The sequence below is a fragment of the Chlorocebus sabaeus genome, chromosome 21 (genome assembly GCF_047675955.1).
Source record: "Chlorocebus sabaeus isolate Y175 chromosome 21, mChlSab1.0.hap1, whole genome shotgun sequence".
Lineage (NCBI taxonomy): Eukaryota > Metazoa > Chordata > Mammalia > Primates > Cercopithecidae > Chlorocebus > Chlorocebus sabaeus.
In genome coordinates this window covers 47,760,833-47,777,623 of record NC_132924.1, presented here as the reverse complement: position 1 = coordinate 47,777,623, position 16,791 = coordinate 47,760,833, and the positions used below count along the sequence as shown (strand labels likewise).

Here is a 16,791-nt window from a genome sequence, read left to right as displayed (position 1 = left end):
ATCTTATGGCTATAAGTTAAAAAGGCGCTTGTACAATGTAAGACAAGACACTGGACGTGAAAACCAACCAAAGAGAAAGAAGGAAAGAAGGAAACCAGAAAGACAGAAAAATACAAGAGATGAGTCATACTATACTTACAACTTTCAGCCTGATAGTCTGGTACAAACTGCTCATCATTGTCAGGTACCTGAGCTGAAGAAGAAAAAGAAAATTAAAAAAAAAAAAAATTAAGAGAGAAACTGCCAAAAGCATAAGGAATGTCAAGTAAAATCTGTCAAGTAAGATCTTCTTAGGCTGAGATCAAACCTATGATTATTTGCCAGTGAGCTCCTATTTAAAATGGTATTGACAACACTACTTAGGAGGGGAAATGGAAGGGGATCACTGATGTCAACTAGGAACCATATATATATATCAGAAATAGGACTATAGCAGGTGTATTCCCTCTGAATTTCACCTGCCAGATGGAATTAAAAGAGATTCAAAATAAAGAAAGCTACAGAATTTCCATTTCCTACAGTTTTTTTTTTTTTTTTTCAAGAGTGGAGCAAAAGCTATTTCACACTGCCAGTGTGTAAGCAGCCCATTTAAATTAACCACACAATTATTTTAAGTGATGTGCAGTTATCACACACATCCCTCCGCTTTTTTAGAAACGTCTGCTGGTATGTTCCCTGTCCTGCAAAATACACCATATTTTAAAATGCCTGCCCTGAATTTTGCCAGAGTATGCTACAAAGATTTTTAAAGGGAAGAATAGTCCTTGATTTGGCTCATATATAATAAAGTATTATATTTCAAAGATTATATTCATATTAATAAAATAATAAACAATAACACAAATGTCATCTTTTCATTCAAAATATTTTCCTGGCAACTACTAGGCATTAACAAAAAGAATATCACTATTTCGTCAGTCCTAATGTCAAAAGACTTTCCTATTTTTAGTAAAGGAAAAATACTGAATAGCAAGGACTTCATACATTTGGCAGCAATCAAAACACAAGTGCATTTTTCACTTCAAAAACGTTTTCATCACAGTTAATTTAGACATCGAAGTAACCTATTCCAAACTGAATATTAATAATAAACTTTCACAAACTCACATAAATACACACACACACCCAAAAAATAGAAGTTAGGTTACCTTTAATTTGATAAAAATACAATGAATTATCATCCTAATTAACTTTAGCTGCGATTTGATTAGCTAGTATTACTTTATTAGTGTTACGTAATACTGAAACTTTTTTATGCAGCCAAGTCATATTTAAATAGATGTTAATTAACTTTTCAAAATAAGCCTATTCTGTATGAGGAATGCTTATTAAAATAAACAGTCTCTTTTGAAAATGCTTTAGGTTGATAATTGAATGGCTTAAGAAAAAAATCTACATAAAAAGGAATTCTATATTTTAAAAAATTTTTATATAAAAAAGAATACAGTATACAGAATTAGAGTTCTTTTTATTAGTTTAATATTATTCTTTAAAAACAGACATTTGGCTGAATAAAATTTATGTTCTATTATGAAGACCATAACAATCTGGTAATTGTGCCTATTATAAAAATGTATGCAGTTTGACATTCAGCTGTTTTCTAACAACTCTCTTCTGTATACCAATAATTAACTTTATTACGAATGCACTCTATCCCCACTACCAAACAAAATCAAAAAAATTAAGAACTTTTTCAAGTTTTAACTGATGCCTATTTGATCAGCCTATAGTGCAGGGAGAATTTTTTTCTCTTCATATTGCTCTAATATCTGATAATGTGGGTAACAACTTTAAAGTCAGCGAACTACAAATCTTAATTCTATGACATGCTAGCTGTGCAACTTTGGTTAAGTTACTGAACCTCGTCAAATTGAATTTTACTCATCAGTTTAATAGTGACCAAATACAGGTTTTTTGGCAAGGATTAAATGAAACAGTCTAAACACAATGCCAGCTACTCGAGAAATGTTCCTTATTTTCTTCTTTCCAGTCCTCTACCCACCTACCCTTGTCTTTCAAGTCATCCACAAAAAAGTACTTGTCATTAGATTGCTCGGTTTAATATCTTTACTTCTAATGAAGTCTACTGGAGAGGCAAAGAAACAGCTAAAATCTGTACATTAGCATTCTCTCCGCTATTAACACAACATATTTTTTTGACATTGCAGAAAAAAATGTTCTAAAAGATTCATAAATTACAAGTCGAAGGGTGCGCTTTCAAGTAAGTCTTCATACCAAAAAATTACAAGCATTTTAAATATATATTTAATAAATAACAGCAAGTACACAGAATCAAATCCTGCACATTTTTCCCATTATATCCTTGTTTTAGTTCTCCCTCAGAATTAACAGCTAAACAGATATAACTATTGAGATGCAAATTTATCAACCACAACAATTACTGGGCTTTTAAAAAGCCAACATTTACAAGAATCTGATAAAAATATAATATCCCTTTACAGGAAAAGTTAAAAATAGCTGGTGAGTAACAAAAGTATATTTGTAACTGAATATAATGGTATGAATGCCCTAAAGGTCTTTTGTTCCTTTTTGTAGTAAGGTAAGCAAATTTGCAACTTCGTAATATATGTCACTGCAAGAGTAGCACGGAGTCATTGATGGGAGTGTGAGGTGTGCTGGAATATGTGTGAGGAAAAAAGGGCCAAATTTTAGGAGTAGAATAATCTAGAAGTTATACCTCGCAAATATACAGAAAATAGCTGCACACCAACAATCTGTAAAGAGTAAGAATAAGAATTCCTATTTCTGTTCTAACTCCTTAACATACTGAATAAATACTTCACACTTATTCCTGAACATATTACAGAATTTTAACAAAAAACATATGACTCACATTTTCACAGAAGCTAATCTTAAGAAACTGAATAGACCAAATGAAGCAGCATGCTACTTAAATAGACAAAGGCTTAAGTATACCTCTAATTTCAAGTTAGCGTAAACGGAAAGCAGTTAACTAAAAACACAAGTTGGATCTAGGCAAGGAAAATATGACAAAGCATTGCCACACTTGTATCATACATTTCCTTTTTTCTTCAATTCAGGGGAATACTGTGAAGGAGCAAACTACAGCTGCCTGAAAATTTGCAGCAAGTCATACCAACGCCAAAGTTGAAAATTAACAGTAAGGGTCAACCTAAAAAAGCAATGTTTTTTCCACTACTATCTATTATAAACTGTGCTTGATATAATCACCTTTGGGGAATGAAAATGTTTCCCCACACTATGTAATTAAAGATGAAGGGGAAGAGGAGGAAAGGAGAAGGGGAGAAAGTATATACCAAAAGACCAATAAAATGCTTTCAAAGAGATTAAGCATGTGGATTTTATTGGTAATAGCTGGAGCGGCTCTATCAGTTCATTGCACATTAATAGACAAGTTGCCATCAAGTCTCAGGATCTCGACTTTAAAAGGGTAGTATCTGCACTCTCAGCTATTTGCTTTACCTAGATTATTATCCAAAGTTGTTTTACTGTGTTCTCTGTTTTTGCTACATATCAATACATATTATCAGAAAGAAACTCATCAAAATATTAATCATGACCTATATGTCACAAACTCACCAATTCTCCTTTTTAATTTTAATATCCTTTCTTAACTAATATTGCCTTGGGGATGGGTAATTTTAAATATAGCTTGCCTTTATGTTATACTTCTTTTTAACTTTCAAATGAAATAATAATCATTACTTAAGAAAAAGTAAGCAATGAAAAATTTTCCAAGGTTGGCTGCAGGAAAGCGAAAACCCTCCTATTCTGACAAATTATGTGCCTGTTGGGTTTTCTTTTAAAGCTAAGGAAAAAGTGGAAGAATTACAAATAAAACAAACATCAAGTATAAAAGGGGTTAATATTTAATTAAAACCAGTTCTATCCACTGTAACAATGACCTGGAGCCAAACAAGGCGGAAGATGTATGAGTCATTCTTTCTGCCCGTGAATGAGACAGCTGATCTCCTCAGCAATTCCTCAAGACAAGCAGGCAGAACTGGAGTTCTGCCTCCATTCACAAAAACACAGTCCAGCATATGAGCCATGTGGTCCAACCACAATCTTTTCATGTCACACCCATCCAGGGAGCTAAAGCAAGTAAACTTGGACTTGCAATATAAACACACCAGTTTTATTGCTCTGTCTCAGAGCACAGATCTATTAAAGGAACACATTTAAATAAATGACAAGTTTACAAAGTTACATACATACATACATCTATATACACACAAACACATACATACACATGTCCCATCCTGCTTTACAGAGTAACTTGTTACAGAAACTTGCATGTATAAAACTAAGGAAGAAAAAAGGAAAAGACAGAAATGCAAAGAAAGTTTCAAGAAAGGGAAAAGAAAAACCATTTCAGAAATGCCTTATTTGTCTTGCCTATTATCCTAGTATTTTTATCATAAGAATACTGTAGATTGTTGCTGAACTTTGTAGTATTTCTCTTTGAATGAAAGAGTTAGAAACAAATTTCTTGTGATAAATTTAAATTTTATTTCAAATCAGAAGTAAAACAAGAAAAATCTGCCTTCCTACAGTGGTATTCTGTTTAATCCTAAAGTGAAGCTACAGGCCATGGAACAAAATAATCATGAGTCCACTAAGTTTGGTTTTATACCACAACCACTTTTAACAATAAAATGATTGTACAAATGTAAAAATATTAATTATGCAGAAATATAAACATATTTAAACATACAAAAAAAGGAGGCAACTTTCCAATGACAAAAACACCTTTACTACTTGATTAAGGCATTATTTTCATATTTCTATATTCTCACTGTAACAGTAAAGTTTTAGTTGTGGTGAGTGTCAAATCAGCTTAAATTCCTAACTAAACCTGACCTGTAGTAACTTGAAAACTTAAGGGAAGCTCAGAGCCAACTAGCTGTTGTTTCTAGCCAAATATTTTCTCTAATGCTACAGAGGTCTGACTCTATTATTATTTTTTTTATTATAACATTATACACAAGTCAAAGGGAATAAAGTTATACTACAAAATGTAACAAACTGCAGATTTCCTATAACTGAAATAGAAAAGCTTAGTCATATTTTATTTATTAGGATCCTCTGGAAAAACTACACTATACTATACCAAATCCTATTTTTCTAGTAAAAAAAAAAATTCTATTTTGTAAATAAAACATGTGTGAAAAAACATTTATGCAATTCCAATGAATGTTTAGAAATAAAATATACTTACTCTATTTGCTATCTAAGTCAAACTCAAATGAGAAGTTTTTCTCTCATATTTTAGATTATTTTCTGGTATAACAAAGAGAAGGGTGATAGTCCAACCTCTCCCTGCCCACACACACATGAAATGATTGTTGTTCAATTATAAGAAACTATATGGGCTTCTCTAATTCAATGCTTAATTCTAAAGTCATGTTTTATGTAAACCACATGAAATAATGTAGTTTTTAAAGCCTTTAATCCTTATTGCACCAAGTGGGGCAAAATAATTCATGAGCACATAACCAATTTTATGTTCCATTAAAAAAAAGTAGGATTTTTGAAAAATAAAAATGAGTGTATTATGACTGCTGTATATTGTGGATGACATTACACATAGTGAGTAACAATAGCACATATTACTTAAGAAACATCACATAATGATTTTGAATATAAATTTAGCATCAGCCATTAAAGCGAATTGAGGGGAAAGTAATGACATCTCTGCTTTTAAGTCAACATGACTGTTGTTTGAAGGTCACATAAAACCAAAAGAAAAAAACCCTTCTTTGTATGATGTAATAACCTTTGCTGTAGAAAGGTTGTTCTTGGAGATAAAACTCCTACTCAGAGTGTGGCGGCAGCACTAAACTTGACTCAATACGAAACCACTGAAAAACATTTTACCCTGAAGACAGAGAATACTGTTGATGAACGTGAACCTGAAAGAACATCTAGACTGGAAACAAAATAACAGTCAAGAGAGCAGCTATACATTTACATCAGATATATACTGAAAATTATTATTTCCCTTTAAGTTGTGTTAGTAGGTGAGCTTTAAGAAGCAAGTTTGTAAGAATGCAATCCTTTCTTAATTTTTTATATCTTTCTATTTTTGTTCTGGATACACAAGAGATTCCATTTTAACTATGACTTTCAGGCTGTTATGAATAAGACATCACCATGATGTTGATAGGATTGATATTTAAACTCATTATTTCATGGGATCAAATAATTGCAACTGCCTTTCTGTCAGTAGCAGCCTAATTCAGAAGACAAAGAATCAATAAAGAATTGCACATAGTGAAATTATAACATAAAGTGACTATGGCAACATTTTAAAATTGGCATGGTCCCTGACTGTTTTTTGTTTTTTTTTTTAAACTACTGTGGTCACGGAAAATATTAACTTTTCAATTTTCTTCAGAATAAGATAATTATTTTAAACTGTGTTTAGATGTTAAAAAAAATCTCTAAATTGCAGTGTTAGTTCTTGGGAAATGATATTAATGTAAAGTTGTATTCTCCACCAACATATTTAAATCTCTGTATGGGAATTAACTTTCTTAGTAGAATGCAAGTATATTTTTAGAGGACTTTACTGAATTGAAAATACTGGTTCCATCCCCACCCTTAAACAGTCCTGCCTTATCTATTCCAATTTCCCCTTAGAAATAAAAAAAAAAAAATTTATAATCCATAATAATTTACCCATGACTAATCCATATGTTGCATTTGGGGTAAAATTTATGAACAGTCTTACAGAAAAAACAAACTAAACATGCTAAGATATCATTTAACAAATATTTGAGGACTTTTATAATTTTTCAAAAACACAATTATCATATGACATATGACAACTAACTTGACTCTCATGTCTAATAAGGTTTTTAGACCTGTTTAACTTCCCAGTGGAATTCTAACTCATGGGAGAAACTTGGTAAATTGCCAATGATCTTTTTTAAAGGGGTCAAGATGTCTTAAAATTCCATGGTCACTTTCTTGGCTATGGAACATTATGAAAAGAAATATGTAAACGGTTCATAGTCTGCCAATTTGGCAGTGTTTTAATTTCTAGATGTCCAGAAAGACATAAATGGGCACATCTCACCACAAATAACTAGGGTAATTTGAGGATCTCTTCTTAGCTAAATACTGTTCAAGACGTGGGATAAGTCAAGTTAAAACATCAGTGTAAAATAATATATTTAATTTCTCAAAACAAAAAAAAAGTGGAGTCTAGAAACAAGAAGTTAAAAAGATCTCTTTTCTCGCTATTAGATTTTAAACACCACATTAACAACTTTTTGCTTACATCATGATTAGATAAATTAATGTAAACTATTTTGAAAATGTTTAAATTATTCTAAAATGAAATCTTATCCATAGTTTGTAAATAGTAGTCCTCCTGGGAATTCATATAAAACACTCATGATTAATTCCTGAACTTAATTGAAATTACAATTCTTTTCTAAGTAAAGGTCCATGTTCTTCCAAATACATTGATCATTTTCTAGGTTTATTTTTTGTAATGCTAAGTCTTCAGGTTTGATTTACAGGTATGTTAATAATCCCGGAGAAAGACTATTCCCTGCAGAGTTTTAAAAGATAAATTTGGATAAATTATTCAAATCACTTATCTGAGCTACAAGACACAAAACAAGTCAAAAGTTAAAAAAAAGAAACGTACTGAAACTGATTATAAAATGGTAAGAGTCTGTCACAGATTCCACATTTTAAAATTCCAGGAACAGAGTTGCTATGCACATTCAAAATCTGCCAGCTAGTGCACTGACTTGGAATCAATGAGATTTAAACATCTAAGAACCAACAAACCTTCCAGAACAATTAAAATAGATATTTTAAGTTATTCTGGAGAAGCAAATAAATTCTCTCATAAAGGTAATGTTCTCACAACCTTTGACTTTGCAAAACTAATAGGCATAAGTTAATACAAGACTCTCCATGCAGATTTTCCATGAAAAAGTTATATCTGAATATGACTTATGTTGCAATAAAAAGTAATCTATTGCAGTAAGTTTCATTTACAGAGACTAGCAAAATGATCCTTAAATATAGCCAAAACTTTCAGTAAGTCTTACCTTCATTAACATGTAAATACAATCATCCTTTCAAAGGACTATTAGGAAAGCTATTTAACTTTAAAGACTGATAAAGATTGAAAAAGCTCTTTGGAGAACTAGACTATCAGCAAAACAAAGAAACTTATTTTACATGCTAACAGCAACTTGATCAACTGCATTCAAGACCACCGATAAAACACATCAGTCTGCCTCAAAGTAGCTACAGCAACACCGGGGTTCCATTTAAAGAGACCCACTCTCTCCTTTTTAACCATCTTAAAATCTGTTCCAAAACTTGCATGTTTCCCATATAATGTGAACACACAAATAACACTGCCATATACTCAATGCTTACATATCTATAATTTTTCTCTTTGTATCTCCCACAAAACACATCATAAAATTAACATTTCACATTTTTATGCCAAATCCAAAAGAAAAATTTCAAATTATGAATGCCAACAAAAGTCCCTCAATATTAGGCATTTTCGAAGTTGTATAAAGCTTTATGAAGCAATATCTCATTTTCCTATAAAGTTGCATACAATAAAATATGTAACAGATAGAACCACAGAATTTTATCATAAAATAATCCAAAATAAAAGTAATGCCTTTAAATGTACCCTTGCTCTATTAAATAAATCCTAATAAAACTGACAAAATAGCAAAGGTCAATTTTAACAAACATCACATGAATAGTAACACATGGAAAACATTTTAAAAATCCTCATATCTCCCATTTATTTTAAACCCATAGATTTCCTAAGTATTAGATACACACCTAACGTTCTGTGTTGTGAACAAGGTGGAAAGAAGACACTTGCACTTAAATCTTGAAGCATCCCGTCCTGATGAACCCAGAGAAACTAATTTCTGCCATCAGAAAAGTCCTCCACCAGAACACCAAATAATGATATGCGCTGCTCTAAAGGAAACAGCAAGCCAGCCGGGTTCTGGCTCTAGGAGGTCTCTGGAGGTACAATAATATAAACCTGATCAATTGCAATTAAAATCTGAACAGAGGCTTAGAACTTGAAGTCTTGGTGCATTAGTTCTTGCCAAAAGCAGATGTGATTGTGAGCTGGAAGCAATTTCTCCTGGTAATTTGTGATGACACTGGGTAGTACAGCCCCAGAGTCCCCAAAGACAAACTCATCAGAGGCTCTAATGTATGCATGACACATGAGGTGGCTCTTTTAGAGCTCAATTAATTGGGCTGAATATTAAGACAGCAAGTTCAGGACTTCTTTTTTTCTTCTTCTAGAGTTGCTTTTCCCCCCTTTTAAAGCAATTTTTGCCTTACCTTCTGCAAGCCATGTTTCCTGTAATTGACTTAGATCTTGAAAGAGTTCTAAAAAACAAGTCAAAGACATAAACATAAGATTTGCAAATCTTTAGTCTTCATTAAATGGAAATGTTTGTCATGAAATTGGTATTAAATAAAAATTTAATTTCAAGAGATGCAGTCAACATAAAAATAAAAAAGGAGGCATAACTTAAATATCTCAATAATACTGCCTACTTTTCATGCCTATTAAGCAACTCTTTAAGAAATTATTTTAGTCAACTAAAGAATAAAGTCAATCATCTTTTCTTTTTCCTTTTTAACAAATAGCTTAATAAGCTCAGGGATACCAGAAGTCACGAAAAGACTGAGGTGAATGTGTGTCTATTCACTGAAATATTCCTTAAATATATTTAAGTCTTGCTAAAATAGTAGTAGGGGGGAGATTAGAAAGAATGAAAAGCATTTTATTCATATCTTCTAAATCTTACATAAAAAATACAACGGCACATGGTACAACTGTCAAAGTACTATGTTTTCAACTGTAATACCTCAAAACTAAAAGAAACCACTTTAAATACAAGTTTTTGGAGGAAAATGTCTACATTAATAGGTTTGTAAAAGTCAGAAAGACAATTCTTTGGCACCACGTTATCATCAAGTTCAAAACTATATGGTCATGTTAGGGAATGAGGGAGGTATTGAAATAGTATGAAGATTTGAGGAAGTTTCTGAATCCAGTATATCTAATTAAAATTGCCAACTAAACTTCAATAATTAAATCTAAGTATATTAAGTTTATTATGAATGTCCTCATATAGCTAAAATAATTTGTAATATATTGACTTCCTACCAGCAGTTCATCAAAAGAATCTGCAAACTAATTTCCCAAATAATATTATAATTATTAAGTAGGCCTTAAGTATGATTCAGTGAACACTTTATGGTCAATAAACAAGGTATTATGACCTCACAATTTAGTCATCAAAATCACCCTTGAAAATTCTGTTAACAGTAGATGGTTTTAGTGTAAAGGGGGTGGGAAACCAAACAATCACTAATATTGTTTAACTTGTAATAAAGGAGAAAGAAAAAAGTAAGCAGTGTACATAGCTGCTGAATTTGTCCCACTGTATTGGATATTTTTAAACTGTTATCTTAGTGAATGGGGTGGGTTATATGCCATTTGGACAAAAGTATTTAAACACAAAACAATGATTAAAAGAAGGTTGTCATTGTTAAGATTTTATTTCCTTCTTTCATTAGTTTGTGATAGGACCATAAAATAGTCTCCCATGCAAACTGCCACATTATATAAATTGTTCCAAGTTGAAGTCTCAGTTAAATTCAGTAATTTCAAAGTTTATTATTTTTAAGATATGACTGAAGTGCTCCTTTTCTTTTAGCAGGGTGGAGAGTGTAGGTAAAAAAAATGGGGATTCAGCCCAAAATCAAACCTCACCTTCTGAATCATGAGCCAGATCTCTGTTAATGAATTTTCTTTTCCTGACATTTGTTGGTTTCTCGTTACAATTTCTCCCACGCTGACTCTACAAAGGGAAAGATAAAATCCTTTAAAAGAATGTAAACCTCAGATCACACACACACGCGCGCACACACACACACACACACAGAGACATGCATACATAAGTCTAATGGATCTTCTCTCTGAATAGAAAAATAAAAGTCCATAGTATCAATTCTAATATTCATTTTCTCACTTATTTGACAGTGAAAGCTTATGTTAAGCAGACAGGGAGAGTTGCTTCCCAGTGCCGATCCTAGCACATTACTATTTATCAGTCATATATTCATGGTATCTCAGCATCAAAACAACCTTAAGCATTTACACTTAAAGTTGTTTTTAGGCTGGTTCAATGCTAGATTAAAACAGTGGATTTTATTCTCTTTTGGAGAGCCCCTTCTCCCAACCCCCCCCCCCACAAAAAAAGCAAAAAGGGTAGAGAAATGAAAAAAAGAGAGAGAGAGAAAATGAGGGAAAAAAAAGAGAAAGAAAGAAAAACACCCCATATAAACAAAAAGTGTCAGCATTTGTCTCAACTTCATTCTTTTCAATGTGGCAGACAAACCCAGCCAAAAACTTTGAGTGCAGCAGCTGCTGCTGCCCTCCATCTCCTCTTCCACTCATCTTGGGAGCTTTAATCAGAAAAAGGGGTCTTAAAAACAAAACTATGCCTTATCCAAATCACTGAAAGGTAAGCTCATTTTGAAGACTGGGCTTCTAGAAGCAGAGTCGCCCTACAGTGGCAACAAAGCAGATAAGTATCTGCAATCCCAACCCCGTGCCCCCTCCTTTCTCATTTTCTCCCTCTCCCCACCCCCGTCGGAGTCAAGTTTATAAACAGCAACTTTCAAACTGATCACTCACATTGGTGACCATGTAAGGCACTTGCTGGTCATAAAATCCATCCATGCTGCTGCTCTTCGCAAATCTCAGCTCAGTATTTTATATTTTGAGCATTTAGCTGGAGATTTCCTCAGGATCTGGACTTCTATCAACCTAGAGGGGAACAAGATGGCTTTTAGGCTTTAAAAAAAAAAATCATGAATGAAGCTCTTGAATTTGCATAGCTAATTACCCTCAGACAGTCCCATTCACAAAAATAACCCTCCCTACACCGCCTCCTTCACCTGGATCCAAAGAGAGCCAAGAGAGTTCACAATTTACATATTTTCGGTAGTAGCAAAAATCCGAACAAGAGGCGATGTATTTATTTACACTCTCGATGTTTCCCTGCGCGGTCGGTGTACCCCGGGCAGCTCTGATTCGCAAACGTGTGCAAAACTAGCAATGGCGATCAACGAGACTTGCTTTGCACCTAACGGGACTAAAGAGACGGAGACACCTCTTTCATCAGGATAGTTTTTGCGACCCACAACCATGCAATTATCTGGAGAGACATAAAAAGTTGTTGGAAAGACCCACCTGAAGGCCACGCTAGGCGAAAGGCTGCAAAAACTTCCCTCCAAATTTAATAAAAACATTAATTATTGCCCAGCACTTCCCCCTTGGAAGCCGAAAGCGCCTCTGACAGAGCTCAATTCGGTGGTTTTTCCTCTACTTCTCCTCCAGGGGCCTCCAATCCAAACTGATGGATCGCTGCCTCCCATTGGCTCCGCGTCTCTTTCACAAGATCAGATTTCGGGCTGTCAATCAGGCGGCTTGCTGCCCCTTCCCGCGGGTCTCCCTCGCCCCTCTGCCCTAGGGGGTGCTCGGCCGGTAGGCGCTGAGTCCTCAGCCTGGAAGCACCACGGAGAGACTCGACTTCCTCTGTAACCCGCTGCTTATTGTTAAAGCGCCTGGGGATACTGAAACCATGTGTTTCGAGTCGCCAGTTCCCATTATTGGGGTGTTAGGTCCACTATTGGGCTGGTTCCCTTAAAGCACTGTTGTGCGGTTCTGGTATACACTTAGAGGCGCGATCCACAAAGCCCGTACCTCCTTATTCAGTCGCCCTGCCCACAGGATCTCCAACCCCTCTACTCTTGCCCGGACTAGGAGCCCACCTCGCTCTTTAGATTCTCATTCCCACTAAGCTTTTGGACCAATTTATTTTCCTGTTTTTCAAAACCCACCATCACCATTATGATTTATCAAAACATTTTTTTTTAACACTCATCCTCAACTAAAATTAGATCCTATCGTTCGTGGGACAGAAACTAAAGAATCTATAAGGAAGGCACCTAGGAGATGCAGAACTGCTGATTAGCAGAGGTTGTGATGGGAGGACAACAGAGCAAGCTAGGTGAAAAAGTGTAAGTCAAAATTGTCCCTACGTGTGCACCGGGAAAAGGTACTTCCAGTCCACTGTGGCTGTGGGGAGTAGGAGGGAGGGCGTGGGGTGGCTCGTTTATCCTAGAACCCGCACGTTTCCTGAGCTTTTGTTATGTATACACGGAGGCGGAGGGTGTCACTTATTGTACTTGACGCTTTCACTTCCTCTACAGCTCTTAAACAGCCAGAGCCCAGGGTTGGGGGCGAGCGGTGAGACGACTCGGGTTTCAAGGACAGTAACTAGGACGTTAAGAATTGAGGGCTGCATCTCTGAAGCCACTTGCCCTGTCCCTCGTATGGGACTCAGAACAGTAAAGCGTCACTTTAAGGAGCCAGTGCCCAACAGGGGACGGGAGGCCGCGGGGATAGGACCACGGACTCAATGCTGTTGAAATTGATTTGTGACCAGAACTAGTGACCAGAAGACGTTTCCGGCAGCTGTTCCGCCCATTAGGAAACGTGCTGCAGTTCTCAATTTCTATTTGAAAGTTTCCTTCCTTAAATGGAACGTTATGGAGACATATTAAAATGGAGTGTAAGAGTGCACAGCACTCAACCCCGGACCTATGCAGGAGAAATATCTATTTAAAAAACAAGCAAACAAACAAACAAAATCAACACTTGTTACTGGGAAAACAACCAATAACTATGGACAGCAAAGACAGACCCCGCGCATTCCCTGAAACTACTAAATCAGAGTTCACAACGCGCGCACCTATAAGCATTTTGAGCGGGAACTGCATTTTAACCCCGGCCAAGGAGAGATTCCAGGAAGAGCCTGGGCCGGGAGGCTGGAACAGTGAAGCTCATGGGTATTATCTGAGGGTGCAACCAAGCAGGAGGTCAATAACAAGGGTGCTCCACCACCCTTCACTCCAGGAATAACCCAGCGCCTGTAATCTGAGCAACAGTTTCCAAAGACCTTCTCTGCAGCCGGAGCCTGACGGGTATCCAGGGTAACCGCGAGGGGGCGGAGCTTCGGGTTAGGTCCCTGCGAGGTTCTTCCTGCAGCCAATAACGAGCCGTAAATCCCCAGCCCATTGTTGTTTATTGCTGACCCCTCAGCGCTCCGCTAGGAGATTGGCCGCTTTAGGGAAGGGGGCGGAGTCCCGCCCGCCCCAACAGCCACCTTTCGTCTCCATTCACAAAATTCCGGCCCTTCTTGGTCACGTGGTTGGGGGCGTGGAGGGGTAGGGGGAAATGACACAACAAAGGCCCAAGTCGCCCAAACCACAAAACTTTTTTCAGCTCGCTGACTTCTCTTTGTCCCGTCCCCGAAACAGATACTAGATGAGGAAAAGGAGGTTGGGGTCTGGGAGTAATAACAAGAGAGAAAAAAATTAAGACCGAAATTAAAGGAAGGCTCACGTGGGGATCATTCCGGCATGCACTGCTTAAGGCAGCTTTTGCACTAGAGGAAAGAAAGAATTGAGAGTGGGGAGAAAGTCTTAAGGACTGGGAACTTTTGCTTGCTGCTTCAAGTCCTTGCTTTTAAAAGTGCAAACTGTTCGACTGTAGATGGATTTCAGTTTTTTCACTTAACATTCTGTAATTTTCATTTCTACCTTTTTTTTTTATCCCACAGTGTCTTGTTAGTTTTTTAAAGCTTTTATTTATTATTATTATTACTATATATTTTTAGGAATATTGATGATTTTCGCTGGCTGATAGTTTTAGTTTCCATTTCCAAAGTCTTCTCACTCCTTCCCAGGCCCCCATAAACTCTGTGCCCCTTCTCCCTCCCTTTAGTGGACCTGGCACTCTCAGGCGCTGCGCTGTAAGCCTCAGATTTTACTGTTGCGGTGGCTTCATATTTTCCCTTTTGAGTTCTTTAAACGAACTCTTATCTTTTAACTCTGATCTTCATAGTAACTAAAAATGATGTTCTCATGTGAATAAGCAGCTAGTCTCACTACAGCTCGGTTTCGTTGAAACAGCCTAAAATTTTGAGATAAATGTGTCCCTCTTGCCTGTGAACGATTGAACCATGCTCTTTTCTTTCTCCCACTTTCTCTTCTGTCCTTTCTCTGCATTGATACTTAATGAAACACTATCTCTTCTGTCCTTTCTGTGCCTTGATACTCAGTGAGACACTAGCTTCTAGTTTGGCAGTTGTTTATCTTCTATGCTTGGCACTGGGAAAAACCAATAGACCCAGTTGCTGAAGACAGTGGAAGCGCTGAGAATATGTTTTTCAGAAAATGTAAGATCTTGGAAAATATCTGCAGAGGCAGCTGTTCCGTCTACAAGACAGGAACATAAAAAGCTGGACAAAGTTTCCACTACTTTTTGAGAATGTCTTTAAAAAATCAGTTTAGTAAATGCCAGTCCTTTTGAACGGAAAATTTCATTTTGGCAGGATTTCAGGCATAGAATGGCAGAGCAGAGGCCGAGAGGCTTTGACATTTATTTACTTGTATTTTGAAATCCCATTTGGATTTTGAAATAAGAGTTCTTGAGAGAAAGCTACCTCCCTCCAAAAAAAGTCCATTTTTGAGTTTGGAAAGTTTTTAGGTTGCATGTAAAATGATTTACATCTTTATAGTTCCCTTGCTGTTATTTAATAAAGTAAAATCATATTCATTAGTGACTTCTCTACAGTTAACTTACTATGGCATTATGCTGAAAATGCATGTTGTTAAAGAAAGTGAATTTCTAAAAGCAGTTACAGAAAGGAAACAAGCTAAAATGGCGCTGCTTTTTTTAAATGGTTGCTATGATTGAAATCAAATGAAGTTTGCTCAAAATTGAGTAGAGTATTAAGTAAAACGGTAACTTTTAAAATTTGTTTTATTAAAACAGTATGTGAGGCAAATTGTTAAAGATCTAGTTTGCACAGAGTTACATCAAATAGATAAGAAAAAGATATAAAATTAAACAGCAAAATTGGCCAAGAAAATGAACAAGTGAAAATAATTTCAAAGGAAAACATGGAGTCCTCACAGGAGGGTGAAAGATAATCAGTGGCTTTATGAACACTGTTTGGGAGGAGTAACAGAAATTTGGGAGGAGGGTGGAGCCTGGGAAGAAGGTAAGGGTATCAAGGAAACTGATACTATGTAGATGTACCCTCTCTCACTCTCAATACTGCCATTTTCAGCTGGTGAGTGTCTGTAAACTCCCTCAAGAAGAGGAATTGCAAACAACTTATACATGTGAAAAAAAAAAAAAAAAAAACAACTTTTAACTGTCCCCCAAATCAGTACATTATACTGTACACTTAAAAAATGTTTTTATTTTTATTATTTATTTATTTAGAGACAGAGTCTCACTCTGTCGCCCAGGCTGAAGTGCAGTGGCACAGTCTCAGCTCACTGCAACCTCTACCTCCCGGGTTCAAGCGATTCCCCTGCCTCAGCCTCCCTAGTAGCTGGGACTACAGGTGCCTGCCACCATGCCCAGCTAATTTTTGTATTTTTACTAGAGATGGAGTTTCACCATATTGGCCAGGCTGGTCTTGAACTACTGACCTTGTGATCCACCCACCTCAGCCTCCCAAAGTGCTGGGATTACAGGCATGAGCCACCATGCCTGGACTTAAAGAATGTTTTTAACTCATCAAGTTGGAAGGAAGTTTCTAATATACTTAGAGTTGGATCCTAGGATAAAGGCACTCATGTATATTGCTGATTGGAATGTGACTTTTTAAA

At 35.9% G+C, this 16,791-nt stretch overlaps 1 protein-coding gene across 4 annotated transcripts in view; it reads right to left on the bottom strand.

Annotated features, from left to right (window-relative positions):
- The window catches only part of ETV1 (ETS variant transcription factor 1), a 99,344-nt gene extending 86,777 nt beyond the window's left edge, over window positions 1-12,567 (bottom strand). Inside the window, exons 1-6 of one of the 4 annotated variants that reach the window (XM_073009092.1) lie at window positions 12,293-12,567; window positions 11,998-12,194; window positions 11,735-11,866; window positions 10,808-10,895; window positions 9,364-9,411; window positions 140-193 (exon numbers count right to left, since the gene is read on the bottom strand). In XM_073009092.1, the coding sequence (XP_072865193.1) occupies window positions 140-193; window positions 9,364-9,411; window positions 10,808-10,895; window positions 11,735-11,779 (235 nt within the window). In that variant the 5' untranslated portion in view covers window positions 11,780-11,866; window positions 11,998-12,194; window positions 12,293-12,567. Of the gene's footprint in view, window positions 1-139; window positions 194-8,841; window positions 9,198-9,363; window positions 9,412-10,807; window positions 10,896-11,407; window positions 11,597-11,734; window positions 11,867-11,997; window positions 12,195-12,292 lie in introns of those variants that run through there. The other 3 variants (XM_073009091.1, XM_073009090.1, XM_073009093.1) reach the window with 3 other exon arrangements.
- Between the last annotated feature and the right edge of the window lie 4,224 nt (window positions 12,568-16,791).